The 15001-nt window shown below is 38.8% G+C and overlaps 1 protein-coding gene across 1 annotated transcript in view; it reads right to left on the reverse strand.

Annotated features, from left to right (window-relative positions):
* Positions 1-15001, reverse strand: part of csmd2 (CUB and Sushi multiple domains 2) — a 245624-nt gene that overhangs the window by 45188 nt on the left and 185435 nt on the right. The window contains exons 37-44 of the mRNA XM_023275803.3: positions 14873-14969; positions 13869-13973; positions 13576-13694; positions 11230-11299; positions 9050-9166; positions 8589-8798; positions 5946-6134; positions 1645-1822 (exon numbers count right to left, since the gene is read on the reverse strand). Coding sequence (XP_023131571.2) covers positions 1645-1822; positions 5946-6134; positions 8589-8798; positions 9050-9166; positions 11230-11299; positions 13576-13694; positions 13869-13973; positions 14873-14969 — 1085 coding nt within the window. The remainder of the gene's footprint in view (positions 1-1644; positions 1823-5945; positions 6135-8588; positions 8799-9049; positions 9167-11229; positions 11300-13575; positions 13695-13868; positions 13974-14872; positions 14970-15001) is intronic.

The raw sequence follows: 15001 nt of genomic DNA on the forward strand, positions 1-15001 counted from the left end.
AACGGCTGGCTAGGGACTGCTGCCTGACAGCACTCTAGCCAAGCTGCCATTACGGGGCCCATTTCCTTGGCTCAGTAGTTCAGTGGATAGATACACAGCGGTGGTAACTGGAAACTGGGGAACATGATAGCCCCCATCTTGGCTTTGCAGGAACTTGTTGGGAGAGATCAACACAAAGGGGGTCATTTACAGAGGAGAAACAATATGATAAGAATCGGACATTTTGGCTCATTTTAGACATGTTGACCTAAACTGTTCATAGTTAAAAACTCTTCACGCAATTTTCTATAAGCAATCCAAAGTATAAAGCATGGATATTGCCCCGCACCATGTGGACTTTTCATGTGGTCCACAAGTTGCCAGATTGGCTGGCAGTCAGATCTCCGGTCTCACTGAGAGCTGGGACCTTTGGATGCAGTCTCAGGGAGAGGGGATCAACTGGGACTGGCAACCATCATGCATGCAAAATCCTGTCTTTGGTGGTACATATGGTAGGTCCAGCCATGCATTATGGAGGTGATGAAAGGAAGCTTTACCCCTTGATAGTCAGTCAGGCATACACCAACCACATAAACGTTATGACACAAATATTCACACACACACACACACACACACACACACACACACACACACACACACACACACAAAAAAGCACATACACTTTTCCACCAGCCAGCATGCTACAGTCTGACTCTCTTCTCTCACACATATTCACAGAGGAGGAGGGTGGTGGTCTAAACACAACCTTCTTCTCTGATTAGTCCTCCATGAAAGATTGCCTTCATTTCACGTTAGTGTTAGGTAATTAAGATATATGATGTACGACCAATAGCAATTAACATTTAATTTCCTATAATTAAGATTGCATATAAAAAGGCTGAACCCACAAAGTATATGTGATTATCACAGGTTTCCACTGTAAATTCACTTCACAAGTCTTGTTTAAAAAATCTGCTAAAATCTCCTTACACTTCCGTGTTTGTATTAGTAAAAAAAATATATATCTCACAGTATTATTAACCTCTGCAATTCTATAATGATCCCTGTGGCTGGAGAATTCTGGAAAAAAATGGGCATGAGCTTCAGTGAAATGAATTTCAAAGAATAAAACAGGTTCTTAGGGAGAGGGGATTGGCGGAAGCAAAAATGACATAAGAAAAGAGGGAGAAAGCAGCGAAGCAGATGTGAGGTTTTATCCTGCACTTTTTTGCCAATGTAATGAACGATAAAAATGAGGGATACATGTGGTTGGAGGATATACTGTACTTGTTAGTTAGAAAATAAGCTGCAGCTTCACATAAAAAAGGCTGTGAATGAAAGGAGAAGCAGGGACGTGGAGAATAGATAAATCAGTTTTGTCAAGCAGAGGCGGATACGGGGAAAAAAAAACCTGGAGATGTAACAGTTTAAGAAGTAGGAGGTGGTAACAAGTAGCTGAAAGAAGAGGCAATGTGGAGGTGATAATAATGGGAACATGAAACTACAAATAAATGAAAAAACACGTAAATATTTCAATTATACATATATAATAAGGGAAGAAAAGAATGGGATATTGTTGATATTGCCTTGACTTTCGCCTTCACGTTTCCAAAACTGCTTCAAATGTAATTTCAAGACTGACACTGTGACACTGTCATTTCTTACCAGACAGTGATGAAATCATGCGGCCCATGAACCTGAAGCAGGGTGAAGTTGATTTTGATGCCAAAGCCAGGAGCCACAGTAATCAGCCAGGAGCAGTCAGCTGAGCTTGGGTACTCCTCTGGGTAACCCGGGGAGAAGATGGTCCCATTGTCTGATGTGATATTCCCACCACAAGGCACTGAAAGAAGGGAGAAATAAAACAGGACAGATCAATAGTTCAGCTGCAATCAGTGGAAAAAGGGGATTTTTTTATCCCCATCTTCCTCTGCTTCCCATCTCAGTGTCTCTTTCCCCCTCTCCTTCACTCTTCGTCTATTGCCCAGGCGCTTGTCTAAGCTAAAGATTAGCCAGTAAAGCCTGTTAGTAAGTGGGGACTTGGATGGAGTGTTTTGCTAAGATAAGGCCTCAACCCTTTCCCAATGGGGCTGAAGAGAGCAAGTGTGGAGATGAGGCGTGGGGTTAGTGTGGACTGGGCTTTTGAGGTGTGTGTATATGTACAGTATGTGTATAAGGGAGTAGATATGCATGACTGTGTAAACTCTGAGTGACAGTAAAGGTTACGACAGCATGTCCATGTCAGAACTACTACCCTGAGGTTTAAAAAACTGCACAATCACGCAAACAGTAAAACACACGTTCAACTACATCCCTGTACCTCGTCTCCAAACACCATGCATAGAAAGTGGAACCGTAGTTTAAATATTCCTCATGAACTCATGAAGTTCTAACTAACTTAATGATTTAAGAAGCCCAACATGTCCGCTGGTGCCCCTAAAGAAGCCTCATATTCACTGCAGGGGAGCATAAAAAAATCAGGAAAGAGTTGTAATCGCAGCTGTGCAGGCATCTCAAGCAACCCACACAGAGTATTCAGCTTCATGCATACCCTTGGATACCTATGGGTATAAGATCATTCCCAAAGCAGAAACTGCATGTTTTAGCCCTCTGTTTCTCTCATGGGTTATGTGGTTATGTGTGTGTTCATGTTATACAGCTTTAGCCCTGTGGTTGAGTCGCTCTTCTGCTGCTGTTGCCTCACCTGTTAAATGAGCTATCGATCAGACCCATTGATTAAACCCTGGACACTCTATGGACTTGCACCTCTGGCTGATGCATCGACTGGCAAGCTACTTAAGTCCTATGCGTGAAAGAGTATGTGTTTGCTTCAAGGGTTGGGAAGAAACAGAAAATGTTTGGTTACCAAGGTAACCCTGTTTTTTTTTTTAAACTGAGTGAGCTTTCTTACTATGAGAAGCGCCTTCTTGCCTGACCACTCATGGAAGCTCCATTAAGAACATGTCTGTCAAGAGATAGAACAATCACCTGATTGCCACAGAGGCACCCATTCCCCCTTTAAGGTTTAAGAATGCCTGATGTGGTGTCCATGGCCCCATATCAGACATAAGCCTTACTTCCCAAGCAAGCAGGGCAGTGCAGTGAGATACCTCACTCAGAAGTCTGCTTATCCTTGAAACTAAACATTCTATTTCATATCTTGCTTATGACCTTACAATGGGAGATATAACTCAGTCCCGAATTCCTTCCTTTGAAGCTCATAACACATACACCTGGGAAGGTTGACATCACATGCCTACCCCAATGACTAGACAAATAAGAACTTGCACTAAAGACTGAGACCACACATGAACCTAGTACAAGCATCTGTACGATGAGACAGAAGAAATTATTTCCTTGCTTTAAAATAAAACAAACAAAATAAAACACACAAACCAATAAAGAAAAAAAAGTATAAATCATGACCCAAATGGCTCAGGTTTAAAGACTACGCTGACAGCTAAGTTATCAATGCCTGGTGTGGAACCAGAAGTACTCATGGGTATTAAGGTGGAATGGGTGTTCCCCATGTCTTTTAAATGAGTGGTTTGTCTCTAAACAGACATGGCAGTAGAAGAGCTTCAGTGAATAATCGTGCTAGAGAAGGTTTTCAGAGACGCAGCTTGTGAAGATTAAGAGAGAACATGAAGCACTCCTGGCAACAATCGTTAAAAATGCATTTAAAAAAAAATATCAGTAAAAATGACAAAATGTTTGGGCAATAAATGAATGTACAAATCTGACCCTTGTATTTTAACATTATGTTTTAAGATGCACTAAATATCTTATAAACAAAACTGTGTCTAAATATTGGTCTCAAAAGTGCTACTACAGTGCAATAAAATTGTGTACAAATGCAGGAAATATGTTAGATTTTTCTGTGGGACCAGAAGACAGATGGTAATTTAAGTTATCATTTTTTCCCACTTTGCAGTCTTCTGCAGAAAGAAATTGGAATTTATTCATCAGTGATCCAAACGCATATAGTATCTTCAAAGAAAACTTGCTTTTGTACAGTTATACAAACATATAGTAAATGAAAAAGAGATGACAAGGGAGGAGGGAATACGACAACTAAGGTCAAGTGCAGAGAGACAACATGTTGTGATAGTAATGCCAGGACAAGGAGGGCAGGCAAGGTAACAAAAATCAATGTACTTGTTTCTGTCGTCCCCCTCAGAGGAAAGCTATACCAGAGTGACAGAGACACTGACGAGCAGGTTATACAGCTTATGGTTCAAGTGTAGTTGTTAAAGCATGGTATGCTAACACACAATGATTGCTATGTATCAGAGGAGATGTTTGACCAAGATCAGTGCATTCACTTGGTTGACAAAAGTAGCAATGTATGCTGTTGTAAATTTGCACATTCAAGAAAAAGGGGGGGGGGGGGGAGATTAAAGTTATTTGATGAGTTTTGCAGTCCAAAATGTCTGTTCCCCTGTGATTGAAAAAAGGGTTTGAGGTAAGTGAAAACTCTACAGCAGTAGTCCAAAATAGAGACATAATTAGAAATTTGAAGTAAGTTTAAATCTAGTGTCATACGAAGTCAGCTGGGCATTGATGTAACTGTAATCAGGTACATTCATTTAATTAAGACAGAGGTATATCCAAATTTTCAATCGTTACTTCCTCATACCAAGTCATCACATTTACACCAATTCAATTAAAATTTATTGCATAATACGAAATGAATGTATCGGCAGTGTGTGTATATATATATATATATATATATATATATATATATATATATATATATATATATATATATATATATATATATATATATATATATATATATATATATATATATATATATATATATATATATATGTGGCTCTGATTGATTTTCCATCTGCTCTTAGCTTCACAATTACTTGTTTTTCAACCACAGACAGCTCTCTGGTTTTCATGTTGGTTATACCTCTAACTATAGATGCAGTCTGCAAAGGCAAAACCCAAATCTGAAATTGAATGTAGACACTGAGTGCTATTTTTTGTTTGAACAATCAATATAATAGGACAAACCAGGGCAACAAAACACACTTGTCAGTCACATGTTCCAATAATTTTGCTCATATGAAAAAAGGGTGGGTTCGAACAAAAGGTGCCATCTTCTAAATGAAATATTGATCTTTTGCCTCATATTCATCCTTTGATGTCAAACCCAAATGTTTTCAGTCTACAAGCAAAATAAAAAAAAAAATGAAGGAATTGACCTCACTGTTCCAATAGTTTTAGAGGCAAATGTATGTATCTATATATCTGCATCTACATCCCTATATATATACACCCACACACACATGCACACAATTTGCATATCACACAATCACACACGCGTGTGAAATTTTCATACAGTTCTACAGATACTTTTCTAGCTTTGAACTTGACATTAACACTGAAAGGGCACCCACACATACAAGAAAATAGCTGTGAGAGAATTAACTCTATCTCATGTTTCCTCTGCCTTTTCACTCTGTTGCTCTTTCTTTCACTCCCAATTTATCTCTCCGCTCACCCATTCAAAGTTCCAGTGTCATGGTCATCACCTCCCTCTGTAATTTTGCCTGCCTTATTGAATAAATGACAGTTGGAGCGTGAGAATGTGGGTCAAGGACAAGGCAAAAGAAAGAGCATCCATTACTTTTCTTTTCAATTTAGCCCCTCTTTTATTCATCATTTATTTGTCTCTACTCCTCTTTAGCACCGTATTGATTTTCATTGAGGGCTACTTTGCTTCATTAATAGGGGATAATAATTCAGTTTAATTACATTATTCATAATAGATAATCATTATCTCCATGGCCACATATTGCACTAATGATGTTACAGCTCAATACATTCTTAACAGGAAGATATCATGTTATTAGTTTAGTTCAGCATTAATGTGGCAGCTCAGTTGGCCTGTTGCTTGGAAGTATTTTATGGTAAGATATATAGCTGCAATAAATGTACATATTACTTACCTTCGCAGCGAGGGAAAGGGTGATCCCAGTTGCGGGTGGTGCCATGCTCACAGGTGAGGATGGAATGCCCCATCAGCTGATACCCAGGCAGACACTCAAAAGAAATAGACTGACCCACATTGTAGCCAGCACCCACCACCACTCCGTACCGGAAAGGCTCTGGATCTGGGCACTCTTGTAACTCATATGCTGAGGATGAAAGAGCAATTACACAATTAAAATATTACTAATTCATTAATACTTTAATTCAGTCATGTTTTTAGCAGTCATACAGCACCGCTGACAGTGGAATCCTACAAAAAGTTTAAGAAGATAGTCTATAAAGTCTCACGACAGAACAGCAGAAAATATCTATGCTCCAATATACAGTGCCTATACAAAGTATTCATTTGAAAAACTCTTTGGAAGTTTTTCAATTTTATTGTTTTTCAGTATTAATGTCATTATAATTTGGCTTTTTTGACAAGAATAACAAAATATATATATATCTAATGTTGAAGTAAAAACAAATTTCTACAAAGTAATGTCAACTAATTGAAAATGGATAGGTCTCAATTAGTCTCACATCTAGAAAGTGCAATATTACCCCATTCTTCTTTACAAAGCTGCTCAAGCTGTCATGCTGCAATGGAGACCATGAGGGAACATCACTTTTCAGGTCCAGCTACAAATTCTAAATTGGATTGAGGCCTGGGCTTTGACTCGACCACTCCACAACATTTACCAGAACATTCACTTTGTCTTTAAACTACTTTTAGAACCATTTTGTGTAACTTTGGGTGTATGCTTCAGGTCATTATCTTGCTGAAAAACAAATCTTCTCCCAAGTCGCACTCAGTTTGACACCACTTGGTCCTTCAGAACTCCCTATACTTTGCTGCATTCAGTTTACCATCTAACTCTACAAGCCTTCGTGGGCTTGCTGTAATTGCTTGAAAGACACCAATTGTACTCAAAAGATCTCCATTTCACTAACTGTTGCACTATTTGGCTGCACCTTTGTTGAATTTGGTGAATCATTTTATCAAATTCATTTTTTCACAATCATATATTTATTTGTTTTTGTTATTGTTAACTAATTTACATTATTTTGTAGAAATCTGTTTTCACTTTGATATAAAAGACATTTTTTCTTGGAAATTCTTGTCAAAAAAATTGCCAAATTAAATCGACCATAACTCAATGCTAAAAAGCAACGGAAGGAGGAAACTTCCGAGTGGGGATGAATACTTACTATAGGCAGTGTAATCATACCATCAAAGTAGATGAGAGAAGTTATGTTTTGTAAGGGCCTATTGGTTTGATGGTTGCTGTGGTTTGGATGTTGGCCACTTTACTGTTTCAGTTTGTTTTTGGTTTTTTTTGTACTGAGCAATCAATTCATACCACCATCATCACAGATTTGCTTTATTATGCAAATTCTCTGCTTTCAGAAAAGAATAGTGTTGTAGTGGAGCATACTCTATATTTATTTTCTACTTTTAAGTCCCCTTCATTGAGTTTCTGTTGTTCCTTGGGTTCAACCTCCCACTCACTCCTCCTACTCCTCCTTCTTAGACAGAAGTTTTCAGAGGGAAAAAAAAAAAATGCCAGAGGTGGGTTTGACTTGTACCAGAGGAGTATGATGCAGTCATCAGAAGTGGTGTAGGAAAATAATTCATACTTTTTTTTTCTCCCCTTGGATACAAAACCAGAGCAGGCACTGAGCCTTAAAGAGTCAGGATATAAATATAACTAAAGGAATTGATTTCTATGGATCATAGCTTCTCTTTGTAGGAGATAACTAATGCAAATACTGCAAAAGGGGGTTATTTACAAATATAATGCTTTATTTATATGCTAATGTGCACATAATTATGTAAATGCACAATGCTACCTTTCGATTTGCTGGCTCGTTTGTTGAATCACAAAATACAAACTTTGGTGCCTGTTGTATTGGTAGACAAGGGCAATTTCTTCCTTGCAGCCATGCAGATCTGCAGTGAAGCCTTTTATTGGCACATAGTGTAGCAATCCTTTAAGTGATCAACAGTTTTATATGCACCGGGTTATAGGTCTGGGGAATTCACTGGCTCTGTGTGCTGATTAGTTCCAAGTCAGTTCTAGGACTAATTTAGTAATTCTATGGCGGTGCATGAATAAACCTCACACTGAAGCGATACTAATAGTACATAAGTGTACATGACAGAAATAAAAGCATGCACTTGAGAATATTATGATTGATCAGTCCTCTTTTAGAAGCTATAATTCATCATCATGACTTTTATTATTTTATGATTATGTAATTGTGTCACCTCTGGCAAATGGTACTGATTACATTATCTAAATTCTGATATTTGTCTTCAGTGTACCTCTGCTGAACCACGTTTTAGTGCAGCGAAGATGTTCTGAAGAAGGCATGAAGTGCCACCCATTCTGAAGTAATTCCTAGTTTGATCAATGCAGAGGAAAGTAACTCATAATACTAATAATGGTTCAGCTCTAATTAACAAAACTACATCTTGGTGATTATGCTTATTATTGAAAGTATATATTAACTACTTAAGTCTATTTTTCTCAGAAACACTCCACTCTTTTCTTCTGAGTCTTTTACAAGGACCTTTGAGTATGCCTTTGTATATATTGCCATGTTTGGATTCTTACCCTGGTACTCAAACCTGAAACCTGGTTTGTTCTGCGAATGGTCACTATGGAAATATACTGTGGTCTCATGGGAGGTGGTGAGAAGGGAGGAGGGAACATCCTGGCCGCTGAATCGGCCAATCACAGCACTTGTATCAAGGGGCCCATTGCGAATCTCAAGGAAATCATGGTTAGCTTCAGTGGAGAAGTTGAGGAACTGTATGTGGGCTCCTGGAAAAGAAGAAAAAAGAACTGTTTTAGGAAAAAGGTGCCCAGAACTTGAAGACAAAATGTCATCCGCTTCCCTGCAACTATTGCATTACCCTACATAGGTTCTCAAATCTGAATGAGTTTAACCACATGTATCTATGACCACATATGTTTTCATTCTGTAATTCTAGCTTTACAAGATGTAAAATTAAAAGTTCTTCAATGTGGAAATACCAATGTTACATGCTGTAAGAGCCTCTCATATTGCTTACCGTAACCAACTGGCAGGTAAATTCTCCAGGTGCAGTCACTGTTGCTAGGGTAGTTGCCAGGGAAACCAGGACTGAGAATCATGCCCTCCATCTCCTCTCGGATTCCACCACATTGAGCTGGCAGAGGCCAGACAAAACATTTAATGAGCATCTCCAAACAGTGATTCTCCCACAATACAAAATATTAAAGCAATTCTAAAGATGGTTGAAAGCATTTCTTTCTCCAGTTGTGGGAGTCTTGAAAAATGACTAAAATACAGTGCTGGTTTCTAAAATAGGACCGCATAGTGTAGTTATAGGTAAATGTTGCATAACAGCACCAGCATCTCAGACCAGATAAATGGGTGCTCTGGCCACACCTCATGTTGTATTTAAACCCAGAAAACAGTGCGTACATCAGAACCAACTAAAAATGTTCAGGCACAACCATCAGCATATGCAAACAATGTAAATACACTGAATGGCTGTAACAAGCTGATGTGCTCTCATGTAACCTTATCAACAATTGACCAGTCTCTCTTCCACTTCGCTCATGTCTGCTCTGCTCCAAGTGTCTGTTTCACCGTGACACACAGTAGAGGAGACATGCACAGTGAAACAGAGACACACAGATGTTAAAACAGAGAGTGGACAAGAGCAGCATAGCAGCAGTGGAAAAGCTCCTGCTAAGCGGGAATTAAACAAGTGCACAGGAATCAGGTAAATAACATACATTTATAAAGAAACATAACAAAAAATTTTGATCAATTAAATTTAATTCATTCATTCATTCATTCATTCATTCAATCATTCATTTAATATCTGTCCAACCACTCCTGACTGCATTTTTGCTTGAACGATACAAAGCCGGAGGTCATTTTCAGTGGAACAGGCAGGGGCTCACATGCACTAACATGTATGTGTTAGCACAACAGAGATGCTTGGATTTCAACAAACTGTAAGGTGTGTGACTTCACTCTCTGATGACATCCTCACTCCACTGCAACTTTATTTGGCAAATAATTGTTTGCTGCCCCAATATTGCTTTAGCAATTTTCAAATATTAATTTTGAGCTGTCCTCGTCCTATTTATGTCATATATACATGATGTAAGATAGATGCTGGCAGATTGCTATATACTTTATCTTTTGCTACTCTTCATCCCTCTCCTTTCATGTTGAGCTACTGATGGATAAATGTCTCTGACAAAAATCCAGTCCTAACACATAAAAGAGCTTTAAAGAGATGAAATTAGACAAAAGGTATGGAAATACAGAGTGAAAAGGGTGATAGGATACAAAAAAGATGAAAAGAAGAAGAGATCTCGACACCAAAATTAAAAAGATGAAAGCATACTGCAATGGTAAAAAATAAAAAAAAGAAATAGCTGACTCGATGAAAAAGAAAGACAGAGGTGCTGCAAGGAAAAAAGCAAACATAGCGAAGAAGATTAAGAAATAAATGGGACAACAGTCCGCATAAGTCAGTGGAAGGAGAAATCACACAGAGAACATTGTGGTGCTGTACTATTGTGTTTCAGTAAGGAATAAGTGAAGGGTTAAATGTTATCCTGTAGGAGCAGAAAAAGCCTGAGGTAATCAGGAAACTGCTGATGCCTGTAAACACGATGAATCTTCCCCTGACTTCAACCAATCACAGTCTGAGATGGAACTAATTAGGCAGTTGTAGGTTGTTCCAATAAGCGCAAGTCGTTTGTCAAGGCGTTCTCACAGGTAGGAACACTTGAAGAAAGAGAGAAGTATTGTGATGCAGAAAATGCAGTTTCTTCAGAAGTAGAACTGCCTTTCAAAGCCTTTGAAAAGTGTGAAAGCTCTCAAACTCAAACAAAACACCAAGTGATGGATAGAACTTCAGATTTTTTTGGTTCAATCTCCTATTCTATTAATTTTCTGATGGATTCAGAAGCAAGGCCATCTCTTGCATGTATGTATCTTTGTTACCTGTTGTATGTAGTAAGACAGTAATTTGATTCTATCATTTAAAGGCTGATAATGTCAAAAAAGTCAAACAATACAACCCTTAATAGTGGGAAACTGACTTGAGATGCTGTATATAATGTTTGGAACAGCCGTTGTAATACAATGAATACAAAAAAAAGAAGAACCTTGAAAGTGGTAGAAAGGAAACAGAGGGAGGGCAAGGAAACAAAGCAAATGAAGGAAAGAAAAAAGGTATTTTACCTATGCAGAGAGGAGGAGGGTAATTCCATCGTCTGACAGTTCCAGGCATACAGGTGATGTGTGAGTTCCCCTGCAAGGAGCATCCATGCACGCACACAGACACGAACACAGAGACAAAAGTGCAACAAAGAGCAGGCAATGAATTAACTTGTTTGCCCCACTGTCACTCATCTATTGCTCCAATTATTTGAACCTGCTGCCTGTCTCCACATGACCTCATGTAGCGACTAAATGACTAAATCCATCTGAAGTGACAGAGAACAATAAAGAGGCAGCATCATAGGCATATTAAGATGATCATACAGAGAGAGAAACACAGGAGAAGATTACAGAAAAACTTCCATTTATTGTTGCACCGCCCAAATAAGCAGTAACACAGGCCTTTTTTTCTGACTGTCTATGGTGGAGTTTCAAATCATTTGCCCTTAAGATATTCTTAAAAATAAAATAAAATAAAATCATGATAAAAGTGATTAAAAAAAAATATCTGATGTTAGAACATAACAGACTGACTCAGCTGACCTTTCTCAGCTGAGAATGTGTCCATAGTTATAGTCAGAGAAAGCCTGGCACCCACTACAATTAGCCATAAGTTGACACCACATGCTGCTTTTGGTGTCAAGTCTTTTGAACAGAGAATGTACTCTTTCACATCTTGCTCATTAACACTGTCACTGCAAGGGCTGATAATGCCTTCAGATATTTTCAAGTTTGAGGGATACTATTTTAATTTCCTCTTTATCCAGTCTACTTGCACCTCTACCTGAATTTAGACCAGGCATTCTGATTTGTAACACTAATTAAAAAGTGTATGATATAAAACTTCAAGTGTATGACTGGAAAGTCATTTGACTAGCAGCCTGCTCTATCTCCAACTAGGCACTAGGATACACATGCATATGTATACACAGTCCTACCAATGATGTGAGTCATCATAGTGGTGGTAACACGACAACATACGCAGCAATTCACCAGCAAAGGCAGGGCAGAACACGCTAGATGGTAAACATGAATTAAACACCAGGAATTTCCTGCAAGAGTCAAAATCTGTAGAACATTTTCTACAACCTGTAGAACATCTTTGGCGCAGATGTGGTAAACGCGAGGAAAAACGCTGAAATTCGGAAAGGACAATGAGGACCAATTTTTCTGCCTTTGTCATGTCGTAGTCTTCTCCTCTCATAAATCTACAATGTGAAATTTGCCTTCATGCTAAAATACCCAGCCATCCATTGTTCTATTCTCTGTGTGCCTATAGCTCTGGATTTACAGCCAGTAACTTGGATGTGCTGTTGTTTTGGTAAACTTTAGTTAACGCTGCGGTTGAAGCTATGTGATTCTACTCCGCAATGGAAAGAAAAAGACTGAAATGGGAGATTAAGATGCTGTTCCTGAAACATTAGCAGCACCTTCTGCCTCTCCCAAGCTCCTGCACTGGAAACCCAAACAACAAACTTTTGTTCATTCAAATAAAACCCCCTGCTGTACACTTTAAGTAATTTTAAGTAAAGCTGAAGTCCCCCAAATCTCGTGGCAAGGTTTGGGTCTCCCCCAAACCTTGCCACTATCACAATTTTACAAAAATATATCATAGCCATTGGCCTAAAAACTACTCCAATTTAAAAAAATGCAAAGCTAAACCACAACGAAAAATGGGAGTGACATAAACCCAGCCTGGCATTTTTACGTGAGAACATAGAGTCAGAGCTGGTGGGAACACACAGTCCCGATGGAGCCGAAATAGAATTTGTGTGAACTACTGTACCCAGTGTGCTCCGCAGATGTCACCATCTGTCTCTTGAAGGACAGATGACTATGGGGAAAGCACTGAAGGCTGTGCAGCAGTCTGACTTTATAGCATACCAGCACCACAAAATATAAATTATGGGCAGCAAGTATCTAATAAACTTAAAGGAAAAGTTGCCATTCATCAAAATATACAAACCACATCAACATTTTTGTACAACTATGTGCTCTGCATATCTAGAACTTGCTGAGAGGAGAAGTGATGCAGATAAACCCTAATTGGTGCTTCTTAATGATAAGGCCAGAGTAGTTTCCACATACATAATCACAGCACACAGTTCACCAAGGCTGGGAAATTACAGATAATTTGTAAGCAAACTTGAAATAAATTACTAGGAATACGATCCTGTCCGTTTAGTCAATACCAATTTCTCTTCTCTGACATTTAGTTTTATCATGTACTGCACAATGTGATTGCAGCTCAAGCAGATGAGTGACTACAAGTAAAGCTGCCAGGAGTGACACTGACCAAGGGTAGAAAAGCATCACTGCAGTTATTATGGTCATTCATGACTGAGCCAGGAGCATAGGGGGTGTTACCTGTAGAGTATATCCAGGTTCACAATGGAAAGACACCACATTATTCATCTGAAGACGCTCCCCAACCTTGATACCGTTCATAGGAACTACAGGCTCCGGGCAGTTGGTCAGAGACACCGCTAAAGGGATAAAGAAAAGAGAGCAAAAGACAGCAGAGACAGAAAGACAAATTACAATACAGGTTCTGACAAGAAATTGCAGGACATTCATGTAACCCTGTGGAGATATACAACCACTAAAATGTACGAGTGTTTGATTTAATGCAGGTGGTCAAAACTATTTATTTTACTTACTTTTGTATTCCAGCCTGAATCCAGCGGCAGACACACTGATATCAGAGAAAAAGTGGAGGTGGAGTTGGTTGGAGGTGCTGTTGAGGAGAGCTGGGACCGTCGTGCCTTGGGGAGAAAATTAATAGTAGAGTTTAGCAAAGCTATCTCCTCTATAGGCTGACCACAACTAACTATCTGAGCCACTGGCAAAAAGCTGAAAAATTGCTCTGTTTTACATTTGTTGGCTTCAGTGTGCGCATGTGTCCAAAAAAGGTGTACACGTAAATGATTGTGTGTATATGCATTCAGATATTTGATGAAGCAGCTAAATAGCAGTGTGACTTATTGGTTGTTGCAAAGACTGAGTGCAAAGCAAATGATTTATTCAAATATTTGGGTATGCATTCTGCTAATAATAAAAAAAAAGACAAATAATTTTAAAAAGAAAAACAAACAAACCCCCCCACAATCATACATTCACATACAAATCACACGTTTCACAGACACGACCTAATATTGGTGGCATTTCTCTTTCATCTCTTTACTTCAGGGCACATCTAACATTTACTTTTGGTCTTGTTCCAAGCACAAACAAAAGGAGAATTCCCTGTTGCTGTATCCTCACTATGACAGTAACAAAGGCCCTGTAAACAAACACTGACTTCAACTCCACACAGAAAAAGCTAACCTTTGTAGAAATGTAGCAAGATTTTGCCAAAGGAAGCTCGAACGGATTGAAAATTTTGAACTTTCCCATGACTGCACACCCGGCCTTTATGTATTCTGAATTTGAATTAGCAACATTACAATATGAACTGAGCCAAATAAATCACCATTTTTCCGTCCTGTGTGCATTGGTTAACAAATACAGTGTGTGTTTCAGGTTATAGTTTCTGCTCTGATAAAATTAATTTGATTATTATTTTGCCTTTTGGCAGGTATAGAATCTGTAACATGCCCAAGGTTGCAAACATTAAACACTGTGGAGAGAAAAAAGCATACACACAAACACGATCCAGCAATACCTGAGAAGCTGCCAAGCATAGTGTCAGTGTTGTCGCCTCCGTCGAACACCTCCAGCGAGTCCCAGTTCTGCTCTGTGACAAAGCTGATTACCTGGATCTGAGACAGGGAAGAGACAGGCAGAAAGAGGG

The sequence above is a fragment of the Amphiprion ocellaris genome, chromosome 15 (assembly GCF_022539595.1).
Source record: "Amphiprion ocellaris isolate individual 3 ecotype Okinawa chromosome 15, ASM2253959v1, whole genome shotgun sequence".
Lineage (NCBI taxonomy): Eukaryota > Metazoa > Chordata > Actinopteri > Pomacentridae > Amphiprion > Amphiprion ocellaris.